Source organism: Indicator indicator, chromosome 9 (assembly GCF_027791375.1).
Source record: "Indicator indicator isolate 239-I01 chromosome 9, UM_Iind_1.1, whole genome shotgun sequence".
Taxonomy (NCBI): Eukaryota; Metazoa; Chordata; class Aves; order Piciformes; family Indicatoridae; genus Indicator; species Indicator indicator.
Window position 1 is genome coordinate 1,389,165 of NC_072018.1, and position 19,009 is coordinate 1,408,173.

Here is a 19,009-nt window from a genome sequence, read left to right on the forward strand (position 1 = left end):
GGGGTCCTTTTCTCCCCTTTTTGGGTCCCTTTCCTCCCCTTTTGGCTCTTTTTCTCCCCTTGTGGCTCATTTCCTTCTCACAGCTGGCAGCAAGCTGAGTGGTGCTGTCGATGCTCCAGGGGACAGGAGGGCATCCAGAGGGACCTGGGCAGGCTGCAGAGGTGGTACCCAGGTGAACCTCAGGAGGTTCAACAAGAGCAAGGGCAGAGTCCTGCAGCTGTGCTGGAACAGTCCTCACTGTCAATGCAGGCTGGGGAGGAAGGGATAGAAAACAGTCCTGAGGAAAAGGCCTTGAGGGTGCTGGTGGGGGAGAAGCTGGACAGGAGCAGTGTGAGCCTGCAGCACAGAAGGCCAAGGGCAGCCTGGGCTGCAGCCAAAGAAGTGTGGCCAGAGCTGGAGAGAGAGGATCCTGCCCCTCTGCTCTGCTCTGGGGAGACCTCACCTGCAGGGCTGTGTCCAGCTCTGGAGCCCTCAGCACAGGAAGGACCTGGACCTGATGGAGAGGGTCCAGAGGAGGGCCAGGAAAATGCTCAGGGGGTTGGAGCAGTTCTGCTGTGAGGACAGGCTGAGGGAGCTGGGGGTGTTCAGCCTGGAGAAGAGAAGGCTCCAGGGAGGCCTAATAGCAGCCTGCCAGGACCTGAAAGGGGCTACAAGAAGGCTTCAGAGGGACTGATCCCAAAGGCCTGCAGGGACAGGACGAGGGGCAATGGCTTCAAACTAGAGCAGAGCAGATTGAGATTGGATGTGAGGAACACGTTCTGCAGCAGGAGGCTGCTGGAACACTGCAACAGGTTGCCCAGGGAGGCAGTGGAGTTCCCATCCCTGGAGATATTCAAGGTGAGGCTGGGTGAGGCCCTGGACAGCCTGATCTAGTGCAGGATGTCCCCTCTGAATCCATAAATTCCCTTTCTTTTTCCCCTCTGTGTCCATAAATTCCCATTTTTATCCCCATTTCTATGCATAAATTCCTGATTTTGACCTCTAGTTCCCTAAATCCCCAATCTTTCTAATTTGGGTCCATAAATTTACAATTTTCTTCCCTTTGTGTCCATAAATTCCTTATTTTTCCCCTCTGAATCCCTAAGTTTCCTTTTTCTTCCCCCTCTGTGTCCATAAATTCCCCTTTGTTGTTTATCAATTTTTAGCCTCATTTGTGCCAATATTTCCCAATTTTGGACCCTTTTTATCCATTAATTGCTTCCCCCCCTTTTTTTCCCAAATTTGTCATTTTTTTACTTAAACCTCCCCCCAGAATACTGATTTTTGGCTAACCCCCTTCAAAAAAGTAATTTCTGGGTAAACTCCTCTCAAAAAAAAAAAAATTGGGGGATGAAACCCTCCCCACAAAAAAGCAAATTTTGGGTAAACCAACTGCAAAAAAAAAAAAAAAAAAAAAAAAAGAAATTTTGGGTAAAATCCTCCCCCAAAAAAGAATATTTTGGGTTGAAAACTTCCCAAAAAGGTGGTTTTGGGGTAAAACCAGTCCCCAGAAGGTGATTTTTGGGTAAACCTCCCTCAAAAAATGTCATTTTTTGGTGAAACATCACTGAAAAAGGTGATTTTTGGGTGTGTGCCATCCCCCCATCCATCTTTTTTCCTTTTCTCCTTTTCCCCCCCATTTCCCCCCACTAGTTCCCTCCTCCTCCCCCCTTTTTCCTGCCCCGCCCACCACCTTTGGGTCAATTTCAACCTTTTCAACAAAACAAGCAAATCCCAATTGCCTAATTCTGCCTTTTTGGGGCCCATTTTTCCTCCCCCCCTCTAAAAATTGCTATTTTTTCCAATTTTCCCTTTTTTTTGTCCCAAAAATGATGTCATTTGGGGGTGGGGTTTTCCCTGGGGGGGGAGGGATGGGATTATTCATCTTCTAGTTTTTCCCTTTTTTTTTTTGTTTCCCTGAATAATAAAAGGAGGAGCAGGAGCTTGGGGGGGGGGAAGGGGAATTTTGAGGGTAAAAAGAAGGCTTTTGGGATCGGTGAGAAAAAGCAGGAGGTGAGTGGAAAAGAAATATTTTTTTTTTTGGGGGGGAAGGGGAAAATATGAAATGGCAACAAATTTCTCCCCCCTCAATCCCCAACAGCTCCTGGGGTTGTTCTGGTGGATGTGGGTTGGTTTGGGAGAGATTTTGGGGGGAAAAGAGGGAAAAGAGAGAAAAAAGGAAGAAAAAAGAAAATGGAAAAGGGGGAGAATATGGGAAAAAGGGGGAAAAGGGGAGGGGGAAAGGAGGGAAAGGGGAGGAGGAAAGGGAAAAATTGGCAAAAGGGACTGGGAAATGGAGGGAAAGGAAAAATAGGAAAAGGGGAGGAAGGAAATGGGAGGGGGAAGGGAGAAAAGGGGGAGAAGGGGAATTAAAAAGGGGGGAATGGGAAAAAGGGGAAGGGAGGGAAAATAGAGGGTAGAAAGGGAAAAGGGGGGAGGAAGAGAGAGAAGGGGGAAAAGGGAGAGGAAAAAGGGAGGGGAAAGGGGTGAAAAGGGGGGATAAAAGGAGGAGGGGGAAAAGAGCCTGAGAGAAAAAATGTTGACTTTTGGGTGCTGTGGAAACCCAAAAGCCTCCAAATTTGGGGCCAGAGGGAAATGAAAGGAGAATTTGGGCTGAAAACTTGAGAAATGGATCAATTTCTGACCCCCTGCAGCCATGGAGGGCAGCAGCAACAGCATCTGGGCGCAGGGTGAGTGCGACACACACTCCAGCCTTCCTCCTCTCCTTCCTCTCCCTCCTCTTCCTCCTTTCCCTCTCCTGTCTCCCCTCCCTCCCCTCCCTCCTCTTCTCTTCCTCTTCTTCATCCTCCTCTTATTCCTCTCCCTCCTCTTCCTTTTCTTCCTCTTCTTCATCCATCTCTTCCTCCTCCTTCTCTCCTTCTACCTCCTCTTCCTCCTCCTTCTCCTCCTCATTCTCCCCCCCTCTTCCTCTTCCTGCCCCTCATTCTCCTCCTCCTCTTCCCCCCTCTTCCTCCTCCACTTCTTCCTCCTCATCTTCTTCCTCCACTTCTTCCTTCTCCTCCTCCTCCTTCTTTTCCTCCTCCTTCTCCTCATCTTCTTCATCCTTGACATCCTCCAGCTCTCCTCCCCCTCCTCCTCCTCCACGCGACCACGGCAGCACCATCTCACCTCGGGGACAACTTCCTGGTGGCCTTCATGCAGAACGACGTGCAGCAGAACCTGCAGAGCGACCTCCGGCTACTCCTCACGGGTTCCTCCCCCTCCACCTCGGTCACCATTTCCATGAGGAAACCTGGGCTGAGGATGACTCTGCAGGTGACTGCCGGCCAGACTGTCCTGGTGAAGATCCCACCCCAGGCTGAGATGGTCGGGAGCAGGACCTTTGACAACGCCGTGGCGGTGAAGGCCTCCAGCGCCATCTCCTTGGTGATGGTCAACGAGAAGCCAAACTCTGTTGACTCTGCCCTGGTGGCCCCAGTCCATGCCTGGGGCACTGAGTACCAGGTGGTGACCCCCAGCGTGGGGACTGACCGCTACAGCCAGTTTGCGGTGGCTGCCTGGGATGAAACCACCAAGGTGGAGGTGCAGCTCAAAGCTCCAGTGACCTTCCAGGGCAGGTCCTACCCTCGGGGGTCAGTGATCTCTCTCCAGCTGGAGCCCTTCCAAGCTGCCCAGTTCCAAAGCCCAGCAGATCTGTCTGGGACCAAGGTGACCTCGGACAGGCCGGTCGCTGTCTTCAGTGGTCACACCTGCCTGGCCAGGTTCTCCACTTGTGACCACCTGGTGGAGCAGCTCCAGCCGGTGTCTAGCTGGGGGACTACCTTCATCGTGCCTCCCTTGCCCTTTGAGACCCAGTCAGACATCGTCTATGTCTCCACCTCACAGAAGACAAAGGTGGAGGCTCATCATGGGGCCACCAAAACGCTCCGAGACCTCCGCGCCGGCAGGACCACCTTCTATGGCCTCCAAGCTGCCAACACCTTGACCCTCAAGGCCAGTGTTGGTGTCCAGGTCATCTTCTTCTCAGATGGAGGCCTCAAAGGTGACATCTCCTACGACCCCTTCTTTATGACCATCCCAGATGTCTCCAGCTACTGCAGCTCCTACAAACTCTTCACCTTGGATGGTTATGACAACTACGCCCTGCTGGTGGCCCAGACCTTGGCCACAGCTGGGCTCAAGCTCAACCAAAGCCCCTTGAGGAACCTCTCCTGGAAGCCTGTCCCTGGCACCGACTATGCCTGGGCAGGGCTGAGCTTGGGTAGACAGTTTGGTGTCCACACCATGGAGCATGAGACCTCCCGCTTTGGTCTCCTCAGCATTGGGGTCCGGGAACAGAAGGCCTATGGCTTGGTGGCCGTCTGCAACAGCGGTGAGTGCTCTGTGCTTGCCTTCACCTTCATCTCCATCTGTCTCCTTCTTCTCCTTCTCCTTCTCCTTCTCCTTCTCCTTCTCCTTCTCCTTCTCCTTCTCCTTCTCCTTCTCCTTCTCCTTCTCCTTCTCCTTCTCCTTCTCCTTCTCCTTCTCCTTCTCCTTCTCCTTCTCCTTCTCCTTCTCCTTCTCCTTCTCCTTCTCCTTCTCCTTCTCCTTCTCCTTCTCCTTCTCCTCCTTCTCCTTCTCCTTCTCCTTCTCCTTCTCCTTCTCCTCCTCCTTCTCCTTCTCCATCTCCATCTCATCTCATCTCCATCCCCATCCCCACCTCTACCTCCACCTCTATCTCCACCTCCAGCTGTTCACTCATGGTGATATTACCACCAAGGTTGTCCCCAAGGCCACCAAGGGTCACTGCCAGAAGTAATCCTGCGTGGCTTCTTCCAGATCCTTGCCTCCTGGTGAGCTGCCGGCCCAAGGAGACCTGCACGGTGGAGAAGGGTGAAGCTCTTTGTGCCCATGACTACATGGGCACCTGCATGGGGTCACCACCCCTCCAGTACCACACCTTCGATGGACTGACCCTGCACACCCAGGGCGGTTGCACCTACACTCTGGCCAAGTATTGCGGCAAGGATCCCACCCTGGAGTCCTTCAGTGTGGAGGAGAAGAGGACTGAAGGTGATCTCAAGGAGTGGTTGACCAATGTCTATGTCTATGGCTACAACATCTCCATCCACAAAGGAGAAGGAGGTGACATCAAGGTAGGCTTGGAGTGGTCTCACTCTGGACTAAGTTGGGTGGAGGCCCAGCTGGAGGGTGGAGGCTCAGCTGGAGGATGGAGGTGGAGAAGGAGAGGGAGGTGGAGAAGAAGAGGGAGAGAAGAAGGAGGAGGAGGAGAAGAAAGAGAAAGAGAAGAAAGAGAAGAAGGAGGTGAAGATGGAGGTAGACATGGATATAGAAGTGGAGGTGAGGTGGAGGTGAAGGTGGAGATAGAGATGGAGATGAAGGTGAAATCAGAAGTGAACACGGGCATGGGGTGGAGGTGGAGATGGACATGGAGCTGGAAGTGGAGGTGAAGGTGAAGCAGAAGGTGGAGAAGATAGCAGCAGGAGGCAACACCCTGAGAAGGAGGAGGATGTTGAGGTGGTTGAGGAAGAGCAGGAGAAGGAAAAAGCACAGGCAACCAGAGGGACCAGGCCAGGGCAGGTTGTGTGGAGCTTGGAGCAACCAAGTTGCTACTGATGTCCTCAGGGTGGCCTTGGTTGGTCCTTTCCAACCTCAAAGCAGGATGGGAAGAACTGAAGGTCAGGTTGGGTGGAGCTTGGGGCAACTTTCTCTAGTTGATGATGTCCCTGACCTTGAAAGGTCTCTTCCAACCTCCAACGCACTGCATGATCTGATGACTCTATGAAGTCTTCTCCTTCTCCTCCTCCTCCTCTTCTCCTCAAGGTCAACAACCAAGCCACCACCCTCCCAACCACCTTGGGAGCTGAGAAGGTCCAGATCTTCCGCAGCCAAGGTCATGTCATCCTCCAGACCCAGTTTGGGCTCCAGGTGACCTATGACGAAGCCTGGGCCATAGCCTTGGCCCTGCCCAGCAGCTACTTTGGGGCCACCTGTGGCCTTTGTGGCAACTTCAACGAGGACCTGGAAGATGAGATGAAGCTTCCTGGTGGGACTCCAGCTCCCAGCCTGGAGGAGTGGGTTGAAAGCTGGCGAGATGCCTCCTGCCAGGTCCATTGTGGAGACCAGGAGGTGCTGCAGGACACAGGAGGATGTGGTAAGCTCCAATAAGGACGTCCTCAAGCATTCTGGGGGGAGGGGAGGAAGAAGAGGACCTCATGAAGGTCTGGTCAAGGGTATTTGGGAGTTGATAGCCACCACAGGAGGCCTGTAGGTGTCAACCAAGATCTCCAAACAGCCAAAATGCACCTTCTTGGACCTTAGAGGTCCATGAGACCAAGACTTCAATGGAGGGCTTTTCTTCAGGACCCCCACAAGGTTCTCGAACCCCTGGTGATATCAACCAAGGCAATGTAGGAGCTCAGTGTCTCCATGCATTGACCTTTTGAAACTTTCTCCCCCAACCTCATCTCCACAGCTCCCAGATGCCCTCAGAACAGCCACTTTGAGCCCTGTGGGACATCCTGCCCGGCGACCTGCACCCACCCCGAGGCTCCCAGCTCCTGTGAGCAGCCCTGCAGGCCAAGCTGCCAATGCGACCCAGGTTTCATCCTTTGGGAGGCCACCTGTGTCCCCCTTGAGACCTGCTCCTGTTCCCACCAGGGTCGCTCCTACAAGGTCCAGGAGGAGTTCTGGGCTGATGGGAGCTGCCGGCGCCGCTGCAGATGTGAGGCTGGTGGGAAGGCCACCTGCAGGGAGGTTGGGTGCAGAGCCCATGAGAAGTGTGTGGTGGCTGAGGGTGTCCCCAGCTGCCAGGCCACCAAGTTCCTGACCTGTGTGGGGACAGGAGACCCTCACTACACCACCTTTGACGGTCTCAGGTTTGACTTCCAAGGGACCTGTGTCTACCAGCTCGCTGCGCTCTGCAAGGAGGATCCCGGGCTGGTCCCCTTCGTGGTCACGGTGGAGAACAACAACCGCGGGAGCAAAGCTGTGTCCTTCACCAAAAGGGTCACCTTGGAGGTCTATGGTGACGTCGTCACCATGAGCCAGGAGCACCCCAAGAAGGTCAAGGTAGGTGACTGTCAAAGTAGGTTCCCACCAAGGACCCAGAAGCATGGGAGCATGGTTGGAGATGACCTTCAAGATCATTTGATGGTCTTGGGCATCTCTGGTGGCTTCCAGAAGATGTCAACCCAACTGAAGCCTGATTTAGATCCAAATTGAAGGGCTTCCATATCATGATGGACCTCAAAAGTTGAAGGACACCAGTTTGGAGGTGGTTTGACCCAAATTCTGGTGGTCTTGAGCCTCTCTGCCCAAGATGACATCAATGTGGGGTTGGAATCTCTCCAGAGGAGACTCCACAACCTCTCTGGGCTCCTCCAAGTCCAGAAGTTTCCCCTGATAGAACCTCTTGAGGTGCCAAAGAAGAAGACTCCACAACCTCTCTGGGCAGCCTGGTCCAGGTCCAGATGTTTCTCCTGATGGACCCTCCTCAGCTTCTGGGCTGTGCCCATTGCCCCTTGTCCTGTCCCTGGCCCCATCCTCTTGGACCTTGAGATGTTGTAGAGTGTTGAGAAGGTCCTTTTCAGTCTGCTTCCCTCCATCCTCAACACCTCTAGGTCTTCCAACTTTCCCTCCTCAAGTGGAAGATCCAAAAGCCACCACCCAAACCCCACCCAGGTCCCAACTTGACCACTTCTGGTGGCCTTTTTTGTCTGCTTGTTGGGTTTGGGCTTCTGCTTCCATCTGGATTTTGTGTTCTCCTCAAGAAAATGACTCAGGAACTGTGGGCAGAGGTCCAAGTCCTGTCCCAAGTGGAGCCAAAATTCCAATCCCACACTTGGATGTTGTTGTCTTGGTGAGCCAAGTTCTTCTGGAGGAGATCCAGCTCTTGAGCAACCAAGGTTGGATCAAAAGGTCTTCCCTTCTTCAGAACATTGTTTGTGAGACCCAAAAATTCTCCTGAGACTTGAAGGTGGCCAAAAAAGGACGAAATTCCCAGAATTCCAACCTGGTTGGGGTGGGGAGGAACATCTGGAGACCTTCCAGGCCAACCACAAGTCTCTACCAGGGGCACTTCTTAGAGTAGGTTGCCCAAGATGACATCAAAGTGGGATTGGAATCTCTCCAAGAGGAGACTCCTCAACCTCTCTGGGCAGCCTGGTCTAAGGTCCTGGTGTCCTTCAGGTCCAGATGTTTCTCCTGATGGACCCTCCTGAACTTCCAGGCTGTGCCCATTGCCCCTTGTTCTGTCCCTAGCCACCACTGAGAAGGGTCTGGCCCTCTCCTCTTGGACCTTGAGGTGTTGCAGAGCATTGAGAAAGTCCTTTTCAGGTTGCTCCTCTCCAGGCTCAGCCCAACCTCATCACCTTGCCATGATCTGGTCCCACCTCTGCCCTTCAAGACTTTCCCATGGTCTGCTCCTACCTCTAACCTTCAAGACCTTCCCATGACTTGGTCCCACCTCTACCTTTCAAGACCTTCCCATGGTCTGGTCCCACCTTTGGCCTTCTCCTCTTCTCCTAGGTCAATGGTGCCTTTGTGGAGCTCCCTTTTGGCCAGAAGGACCACTTTGAGGTCTACCACAGTGGCGTCCATGGCTTCATCAGGACTTCCTTCGGGCTGAGGGTCAGCTTTGACTGGTACAGCTATGCCAGGGTCATCCTCCCCACAGCTTATGCCGGTGCTGTGTGCGGCCTCTGTGGCAACGCCAACGGCAACCCAGAAGATGACTTCACCACCCAGCAGGGTCAAATGGCCACCAATGAGGTCCAATTTGCCACCAGCTGGAAGGTTGGAGAAGTTCCTGGTTGCTCTGCAGGTTGTGTTGGGGATTGTCCAAGCTGCAGCGAAGAGCAGAAGAAGATCTACCGTGGGGAGAAGTACTGTGGGGTCATCTCCAGGCCTGAAGGACCTTTCAAGGCTTGCCACCAGGTGGTCAACCCAAGGTCCTACCTTGAAGATTGTGCCTTTGATGCCTGTCACTACAAAGGCCACCGGGACACCCTTTGCAAAGCCATTGCCGCCTATGTCACTGCCTGCCAGAGCCAGGGGGTGGCCGTGGAGCCCTGGAGGACCTCCACCTTCTGTGGTGAGTTGGGGAGAAGGTGGCCACCACCAGAGGCAGCAGCACCAGGTTGGGTGGCACAAAGAAAGGTTGGGATCAGAGCCGTGGAGGTCTGGAGTGGGGTGGAGAAGGTCTTGGAGATCAGCAAGGCAAACTGTTGAGGTAGCAGGGCCAAGTCCATGTCCAAGCCATGGCCACCACCAAACCATTTCCACCACCAAGCCATGGCCACCATGGCATTCTCCAACTCCTCCTCCTCCTCCTCCTCCTCCTCCTTCTCCTCCTCCTCCTCCTCCTCCTCCTCCTCCTCCTCTTCCTCCTGTCTTCTGCTTCATCTTCCTCTTCTTCTTCTAGGTCCATCCTGTCCCCGCCATTCCCACTATGAGCTGTGTGGTTCCAGCTGCCCGGCCACCTGCCGCGGTGGCCAGGCCAACCCTGAGGATTGCTCCTTGCTTCCATGCACCGAAGGCTGCTTCTGTGACCAGGGCTTTGTCCTCAGTGGTGACCAGTGCGTCCCAGCTGGGGGGTGTGGCTGTGACCACAGGGGGCGCTACTACAAGAAGGGGGAGGAGTTCTACCAAGCTTCCTGCCGGGAGCGCTGCCTCTGCAAAGGCCAAGGGTTGGTGGAGTGTGAAGAGGTATTCTGCAGTGCCCACGAAGAGTGCAGGGTAGAAGATGGGGTCCTGGGCTGCTTTCCGGCAGGATATGGGCGCCTGGTGGTGTCAGGAGACCCTCACTACCTGACCTTCGACGGCAGAGCCTTCCACCTGCCTGGCTCCTGCACCTACGTCCTGGCCAAGGTCTGTAGGCCCCAGCAGAGGTTGACCAACTTCACAGTGCTGCTGGAGCATGACGTGGGTGGCCGTGGCAACCTGGCGCTGATGAAGAGGGTGGTGGTCAGCATCCACGGGGCCACCATCAGCATGGAGAGGGGACGCAGCTGGGAGGTGATGGTAAGTGGGGAAGGGGACGCAGGAGGAAGGAGAGGTATCCATGGTCTAGAAAGGCGGATGGCCACATCCCTGGTCCACCTCCTTCTTCTCTGTCATCTTCTCTTTCATCTTCTCCTTCTCCTTCTTCTCCTTCTCCTCCTCCTCCTCCTCCTCCTCTTCCTCCTCCTCCTCCTCCTCTTCCTCCTCCTCCTCCTCCTCCCCACCTCCTTCTCCTCCTCCTTCTGACTCCCCACACCCGCTGATGTTCCCCCGACCCACCAGATGTAGACCATGAGGTCAACCTCCCCCACCCTGGACTTGGCAGGTGGACAGAGAACTCTTCACTCTGCCCCTGGTGACTGAGGACAGGAAGCTGAAGGTCAGCCAGGAAGGCAACAACATTGTCCTGCAGACAGCTGCCGGCCTGCGCCTGCTCTACAACTCAGCCACCTACCTCCTGCTCACCATCCCTGATGCCTACCGGGGCCGCGTCTGCGGCCTGGGCGGCAACTACAACGGCAACCCTGGGGATGACTTCCAGCTGCCTGGTGGCACCTTGGCCAGCAGCACCCAAGACTTTGTCACCTCCTGGAAGGTGGAGGTGGAAGCGGAGGCAGCGGCTTGCACTGATGGCTGCACCCCCGAACTCTGCCCCCTCTGTGATGTCACTGCCCCCACTGCTGCTCCCTACAGAGCCGCCGATTCCTGTGGCCTCATCCGAGACCCAAAGGGACCTTTCAGGGCTTGCCACCCTAGGGTGAGCCCTGTGGAGTACTTTAATCATTGCCTCCACGACCTTTGTGCTGCTGAAGGAGCAAGGGAGGTCCTCTGCCACAGTCTCCAGGCCTACATGGCTGCTTGCCAAGCTGCCGGCGCTGAGGTCAGCAGGTGGAGAACGGCCACCTTCTGCCGTAAGTGCTCCACCTGGGGGCACTTCTGCTCTTGGTGTCCCCCAAAACCATGTCCTTCACCCTAAAAAACCCTTGAGATTCTCCAGAAGGTCCACCTGGAGTCAGTTCTGCCCTTGGTTTTCACCAAAACCTTTTTCTTCACCTCAAAAACCCCTTGAAGCTCTCCAGAAGGTCCACCTGGAGTCATTTCTACTCTTGGTGTCTTCCAAAACCATGTCCTTCACCCTAAACCCCCCCTGAAGTTCTTGAAGTCACCAGTGATGCCCAAGACAGCCAGAATTTGGGTCAAATGACCTCCAAATTGGTGTCCTTTAACTTTTGAGGTCAATCATGATATGGAAACCTTTTGATTTGGGCCTTAAATCAGGCTTCGGTTGGGTTGACATTTTCTGGAAGCCACCAGAGATGCCCAAGACCATCCAAAATTTGGATGAAATGACCTCTGAATGCTTCTCGAGGTCCATCAAAATCAACTTATGGATTTTTGGAGGTGGTACCTTCCCAGTTCTTCATTGTCCACCCTTTCTCCAGCCCTCTCCTGCCCATCCAACAGCCACTATGAGCTCTGCACCAGGACCTGTGACTTCACCTGCGCTGGGCTGACGGCACCAGCGCCCTGCGGCTGGAGCTGCTTTGAAGGCTGTCAGTGTGATGATGGCTTTCTCTTTGACGGCGGTGTCTGCGTGTCCCTGGAGAAGTGTGGCTGTGTCCACCACGGGAGGTATTTCAAGGTGAGGTTAGTCATCAAGCTGGGCTTCAGGGTGGAGAGCAGGGGGAGGGAGGAGCGTGGGGTTAGGATGTCCCATCTGGATGGTGGAACTGGTTGGAGGTCTCAGGCCTTGATGGGTTGGGTTGTCCCACCTAGATGATGCAACCATCTTGAGGTCAATCTTTGGGTTTGTCCTGCTTCTTCTTTCTCTCTCCGGTTGAAGGTAGAAAATTCCACCTCCAGATCTTCTCCAGAACTACGGAGATGAAACCATCTGGAGATGGTTTTCCAGATCATCTCCATCTCCCTAGAGCTGGAGATGATCTGGAGATGTGAAGATAGTCTCCAGCTCTAGGGAGATGGATTTCCAGATCATCTCTGGATCATCTCCAGCTCTAGGAAGATGGATCTCCAGATACTCTCCAGCTGGATTTAGTGAAGCTGGTGGAGCACCTCAAGCTCTGGAGCTGCTTCACCATCCTCTGATCTTCTCCTTCCCAGGCAGGTGACACCATCCTGGCCAACAACTGCTCCACCAGCTGCAGCTGTCACCCGTCCCAAGGCCTCCTCTGCCAGGACACTGAATGTCCCCCAGAGCAGGTCTGTACCACGCAGGATGGAGCTCAGAGGTGCACCAAGCAGGAAGGTCACTGCCACCTCACTCCTGGGGCCACCTTGACCACCTTCGATGGTGCCAGTGGAAGGCTTCTGGCCAGTGGCACCTACAAGATGACCTCCCTCTGCCATGAGCAGTCCCCCAACTGGTTCAAGGTGGTGGTGGATGTCAGCGAATGTGGAGAGGACCAAGTCCCTGCCGTTACTGCCACCTTCATCTTCTTCCGGGAAGCCTTCATAAGGGTCAATGCCAACATGGAGGTGTGGGTGAGTTGCAGGAGACAGTGGACAACCATCTTGGAGAAGACATGGAAGTGGGGTGGGAGTTGTCTCTTTGTCCTTTAGATGTTCTCAGGTGTTCCACCTGAAGGAGAAGTTGGAGTCCTCTGGTGAGCTTCAACTGATCATGGGGCTTCTTCTCCTCCTGCAGGTGAATGGTCTCTTCACCCCACTTCCAGCCGTGGTGGCCAAAGTCATCTCTTTGAAGGAGGCCCTGGGGAACATCACTGTCTCCCACCCATCAGGGCTGGATGTCCTCTTCAGCCCAAGTGGGGAGGTGACAGTGACCGCTGGGGCCACCTTGGTCAATCAGCTCTGTGCTCCATGTGGGAACTTCAACAGTGACCCAAGCGATGACCTGAAGCTTCCTGATGGTCGGACCATGAGAAGCATCGGGGAGGTGGTCGATGCCTGGAAGGCCAAGGACTTCACAGGGTGGTGAGAGAGCTCAACAGACCTCCCCTCAAAGCATGACTTGGTGGAAGCATGAGGTGGTGGAAGCATGAGGTGATGGAAGCATGAGTTGGTGGAACCATGAGTTGGTGAAAGCATGAGGTGATGGAAGCATGAGTTGGTGGAACCATGGGCAGAGCAAGAGGGTAGGGACCAACCTCCATGGGACATCCAGGGGGTGGCTATTTGGCCTCCAAGAAGAACTTTTCCATCTTCTTTGGTTTCATCCACAGCGACTGACACCCAATGCCAAGGACGTTCCACTGGTGAGTGTCTTCTCCTTGGCTGTCCCTTCTCTCATGTGATTGGTCAGGCTGGAACAATTCCAGGTCAGGTTGGAATTATTCCAGGTCCAGTTGGACCATTCCAGGTCAGGTTGGAACCATTCAAAGTCAGGTTGGAACCGTTCAAGGTCAGGTTGGACCATTCTAGGTCAGGCTGGACCATTCCAGGTCAAATTGAAAACATTTCACCCAGTCCAGACCCAGTCTGCCCTAGTTGGCCCACAAAGCTCTTGGTTCCTCTTCCAAGGAGGACCTTAAAGTTCTTGGTTCCTCTCCAAAGCAGCTCTTGGTTCCTCCTCAAGGAGGACCCTGGTACCCACCCATATCTCATCTCTTCCAGCCATGCCTCCAACCTGATGAGGACAGAGGTGGAAGCCCCTATCTACCCCCTGCAGTAGATGAAGCTACCTGGTGGATCCACGCCAGAAGACAACCTTGCAATCGCGCCCCACCCCCAGTTGATGCCCTCCTCAAAAATAACCTTCCAGAGCTTCTCCTGCTTTTGGAAGATCCAAAGGATGGCCCTTGGTTGACCTTCTGCAAGCCCAGAAGGACAGCAGCACTGAGCTTTGAGGGACATCTATGGTTGAAGGATCTCAAAGACCAGCAGAGAGACCTTGGGCTTCTGGGTTCCTCTTCCAAGGTGGACCTGGATGGTCTTGGTTCCTCTTCCACTGAAGAACCTCTGCCTGCTGGTGGCTCCCATAATAAATCAGTTAAGAAGATCTTGGTGGTATGAATTTGAGCTTCTTGGTCCATTTTGGGGTCGGACAGGCCCAAAGTAGGGACAGGCCCAAACTAGGAACAGGCCTGAACTAGGACCAGGTCCAAACTGGGGCAGGCCCAGAACCAGGACAGACCCAAACTGGGACCAGGTCGCAACTGGGAACAGTCCTGAACTGGAACAGGCCCAGAACGGGGACAGGCCCAAACTGGGAACAAGGCTAAACTGGGGACAGCCGTGTAAGGAAAACTTCCTCTGATCTAGAAGTTCCTGTTCACAGCGGAAACAGAGGAGTCTCACAAAACTTTATTCGAATAAAGGGAGAGTCCCCAGGACAGTTCCCTGGGGGGTCTCTCTCATTGCTGGAGGAGCAGCTGCCCTTGGATCCTAAATTCCCGGACACAAATTTCCCTCTCCCCGTTGGCTAAGGCACTCAGGATTTACAGTCTTTCCCGAAACGCCTACTGCCTGACCCCTTCAAATGTAAACCCCTGCATCATGCATCCTATGTGCATTTCAATTAGGTTCTTCACTTCTCTTTTAAGCCTGCACTCTGGCCTAAAAATTCAGCGGTTCAGGCTGTGCTCAGTGTCAGCTATCTTCAGCCTCCTGCTGATTTACAGCAAGATCCCAGGTGAGGCCCTTAGCAGAGGCCCTCTGTGATTTACATACACATAGATAAGGTGAGCTGTCTGCTTATCCTTTGCTATTCCAATTCCCTCTTAGGCAATTCTTCTTTTGTGAAGGGACTGCTTACTTTTAATCCCATCAATCCCTCCTCTTCTTATTTTAATAATTGTCTTTACAAAATTCATTCACCATTAACTTAATTCTTTCCTCTTGGCTAGTTTCTGATTTTGGACTTATTTGCAGATACATAACCCTTCTCTTGTTTATAGCCTATTCTGGGTCACTTGAAATGGCTATAACCTGCATCTGCCTAACTGCGTGATGAATAAGCTATACAAAACAGGGGATCATACCTGGTGTAAAAATTAGAGCTGCTATTGCACAAAGAGAAGAGAATGACACTCGTTTGACCCACAGCCCACAAGGCAACCAAGAAAACATGTCCCATTCCAGTCCCTTCTAGGTTTGGACTGGTACCTGAGCTGATGTTGGTGGCTATATTTATTCCTGCCTCTCCATTGTCATCAATCTTTAGGCACCAATCGGATATATTAAACTTTCCACATCCACCTCCTTCCTCAGCTAGTAGATAGTCTGGAGTGAGTCTGTTTTGGTACGTTGCCCCTCGCATCTGAATTTGGTGCTTTGCTAATAATACCAGGCCTGCGGAAGTCTCATTGCTTATGAGTTCCACCACAGCCTGTAGTCAAATTATTCTGTTCAGCATATATTGGAGTTCCATATCCCCAACTACCATCCTGAGCCCAGGTTGCGGGTCCATAGGTCTCTATTTGGGGTGGCCACTTGTCATCACCCCACATTTGAGCACCTCCAACTTTGAAAGATCTTTTCTCTCTCTCCAAGTCTTCAAAAATGGGGATTCCCAATTCATTGTCTTTCTTAAGAGGTAACATGAAAAATGCCAGCTGGATAATCCCTAAGGTGCAACTACCCCCCCAATTTGCTGGTAGTTCTGAATAAATCCATAAATCCAAAATAATCCACTGGAGCTTCCCACCAATTTTTAGATGTAATATCTATATTTTCCCATAATTTTTAGATACTTGATATTCCCTGAAATGGATTTGTCCTTGAACAGTTGAATATGTCACTTTCAGTGGTGTTCATACAATTTTTAGCATTCTCCCTCGACCAGTACCATAAAGGGTCTTCAGGCCACCAAGCAGAATAGGTGCCATTGTATGTCTATTTACAGGGGGTTCCCATTTACTAAAAGAGCTCCCTTTTTGCTCTAGGCATTCTGCTCCTATAGTGTCTGATGTCAATGCCCTTTCCTGAGGTCTTTTGTTTTTACCTAAAATAACTGAATGATTCCATTTAATTATTTGGTAAGGATCTAAGCTGGTTCCTTTCCATGGCCATTCTTCACTCATTAGGAGACTTCCACAGACCCAGCAATTAGTTACATTTAAGTTCTCTGCCACTTTTCTTGCTAGATCTACTAATAAATTTTTGCCTACAAAAGGGAGTCCCAATTCCTTTTCTAACTTTCCTTTGAGCTCTTTTTAGAGTGGGCTCACCTCACTTCCAGTTGACAGTTTAGACACATATGCCTTTAAGGCTTCTGTCATATTCTGTATTAGTTGTCCTTTGGCCTGATCCTGAAGCCCTCTGATATCACTAAGACCCCACAGTCCTAGCTTACTGAAGCAGATCCAGGGTTCCCCCTTTTGGGCACAACTGGCCTCTATTGATGCCTCCTATGCCCAGATCTTGGGCCATCCAACAGGTCTGCCCTAGTTCAGTATGCTCCTTAGGGTTCCAATAGCACCTGAGTTAATGTGGGTGTGATAGAAAAAGCTATAGTGTCTATTTCTTCCAATTTTGACCTGTTGATAACACTGTGGCTTTAATGACTGTAACAAAGGTTATGGCTTATAAAGCCGTAACTGGCATCCAGCCCAAACCATCTTTTGTCATGGTCTGGTATAGCAAATATTGCCACCACTCAACGCCTATTGGGTTGCAGCCAACAGCGGAGCAAGAAGTCCTTCTCAGTGGCAAATACAGGGACGAAGCCAGTCTTGCCCTTGACTAGATAGGCAAAGGATGTCAGTTCTTCCTTTAATGCAGGTAGCATTTGTCTTACCTATCCTGTTGCTCTCTGCACCAAGCATGGACAATGAATGCACAAAAATACTTCAGTATCAGGAAGGCAATTAACAGCCTGACTGCTAGCATCAGCCCATCAGTTACTGGAGGATCAAAAGAAGGGAGGTCCTCACAGCAATCTCCCATCCTTTTCTTCTATCTTAGAATTATCTTGTGTCAAAAGGGCATAAAAGGGTCTGGCTAGAACTGAAAAATCTTCAATACAGGTCCTGCAATATTCTACTATTCCTAAGACACTCACAATTTCTTTTTGTTTTGGTTTTGTTTTGTTTTAGGTACTGGTATTTCTAAAATTCCTCAGGCTCTTTCTGGATCAATACGCCACAAACTTTTGGCCAAAAATATGTCCTTTCTACCATTTGTACCTTCTTTTCAGATACCTAAGCCCTTTTTTTTTTTTTTGCAAGAAAATTAAGCAATTCCACCGTGGCTGCTCCTACCACCTCCTCCCATTCCCGTGCCAGCAGCAGATCATCCCCCTCCTGATCCCTGACTGGTCAGCATATCTCTCAACATTTATGGCTTGCAAAAGCAGGATGAGAGAGAGTAAGATCTAAGCTTTCACTGCTTATTTGCTTGCAAAAAAGGATGAAAAGATGTAAGATGTAAGGCCTCACTGCTTCACTGCCTGCGAAAGAAGAATGAGAAGATGCAAGGCTATTGTGATAAGGGAGAAACTGCTTACAAAAACAAGATGAGGGGATGCAAGGCCATCATGATAAGAAAAGCCATGACTTAGTTCTTGATCATTGGATGCCCCCACCAAACCAGCGAAGGAGGCCAGGGAGCATGTGCGAGGAAGAAAGGTGAAAAGTTCATCTCTGAGGAAGACTACTTACTTCATCCTGTATGACCACCACATGACCACTAGAGAACCCTGCGCAAGCACAAAAGGACTTTAAGCTCATTATAATATGAAGCAAGACCAGGCGGGGCTAGGAAATGACTATGTACAGGCGTATTGTGAAACTCAATGCATATGGAACATTTCAGGGTAATGAGTGGTGCTGAAGTTGTGCCTGCTCTGAGCAATTATGCCCATGTGCCTCAGTGCTGAATAAATACAGACCTGCTTTACAACTTTGGGGTTGTGGAGTTTTTCTACTTATCACTACATTGACATTTCCATTTCTGCTCAGTAATTTGGAGAATCCCGATGCAAAAGCTGAGTGAGAAAAAGTGCAAGTCCTTTTCCATGACCACCAGGAGCCCACCTAGCCAATGCGTTCAAGCACAACCACAAACAACTCCAGGCAGTTCTTAAGAACCTTCCCTAGCTCAAGGGCTTCATCTAACATTAGCCTACAGCAGGAAGCACTTGCTACTTGTCCATGAAACCTCAGCAAAGCCACCTCAGAAAGCTTTCTAGGCTGGAGCAGGTATTGTCTTGCACCAGGAAATGCCTGGAACAGCTCTAAGGCAAACAGAAAGCCCAGGAATGTCCTCAGCAAGAAAACCTTAGAACATAGAAGCTAAAAGGCTTCAGATCACACCAGCTGTTGCTTCACTGTTTTTGCCTTTGTCCTCCTGCTCCCATTCAAAGGCAAACTGCTGTTTGCTCCCCTCCATAAGCAGGCAGCCCAGAAGGCATGCTTTAAGTCAAGTACCAAATAGTAATGGTTTGAGGAGGGAATTTGGTTTACAATGGTATAAGAATATGGGGCCATGAGGTGCCTTGGTGTAATAATCTCACTTGTACCCTCCTATAGGTCCCTTAAAGCTCCTTGACCATGGAGAAGACCTACCTGTCGCTGTGCACCCGCAGGACCCTGCTCATCCACAATGGCAGTGATGTGATAGCTCACTTCCAGTGGAAGGCTTCTGCTAGTCAGAAGGAGGAGGAAGAGCAGAAGCAGAGGTTGGTTGGAAAGCTGCACTTCAGGAAGATCCCTGTCCAAGTGTGGCAGTTTAGGCTGGGTGCCCCCTGCCACTGCTGCATGAGACACACCTCTGATGTCCTGGGTGCTCACCCAATAGGGGTGGACACAGGAAATGGCATATTTCTACCCATAAATCCTGCGCCCTATAAAGCCATCTGCAGAGTCATTCTCTTCCTCTTTCTTCCCTCTCTGCTCCCATGGGAGATGTCCTCTCTTATCGGGTAATGCCGGGGGGCTATCTCAGGCCTCTTAGGCCTGACTAGGCCTAATGCCAGGAGGAGAATGGGGGAGGGGGGGGGGGGGCAGTCTCAGACCTGGCCAGCCTGAGACTTGCCTAGCAGTGGGGGGGGGGGGGGGGGGGGAGAGGAAGAGCCCTGAGGGATTGGGTAGACCCTCAGGTGGGAGGAGGGAAGGACTGGGAAACCTCTGGGTACTATGTAAGGAACTCT

General features: G+C 52.0%; 1 protein-coding gene across 1 annotated transcript; it reads left to right on the forward strand.

The window, feature by feature from the left end:
* The first annotated feature begins 2,635 nt into the window (after positions 1-2,635).
* Positions 2,636-13,911, forward strand: LOC128969051 (IgGFc-binding protein-like). Its single transcript, XM_054383734.1, has 14 exons — positions 2,636-2,669; positions 3,098-4,312; positions 4,759-5,075; positions 5,764-6,094; positions 6,262-6,350; positions 6,601-7,011; positions 8,470-9,034; positions 9,365-9,963; positions 10,268-10,853; positions 11,385-11,584; positions 12,064-12,444; positions 12,608-12,894; positions 13,143-13,175; positions 13,534-13,911. Exons 1-13 carry the CDS (start codon positions 2,636-2,638, stop codon positions 13,147-13,149), a joined length of 5,022 nt encoding a protein of 1,673 aa, XP_054239709.1. The 3' UTR covers positions 13,150-13,175; positions 13,534-13,911.
* Positions 13,912-19,009: the final 5,098 nt, after the last annotated feature.

Excerpts from the sequence above, each read along its gene's own strand:
- LOC128969051 (XM_054383734.1), top strand. The coding sequence starts at position 2,636 with ATGGAGGGCAGCAGCAACAGCATCTGGGCGCAGG. Across the intron at positions 11,585-12,063 it reads ACCACGGGAGGTATTTCAAG|GCAGGTGACACCATCCTGGC; the intron begins GTGAGGTTAGTC and ends TCTCCTTCCCAG. Across the intron at positions 12,445-12,607 it reads ATGCCAACATGGAGGTGTGG|GTGAATGGTCTCTTCACCCC; the intron begins GTGAGTTGCAGG and ends CTCCTCCTGCAG.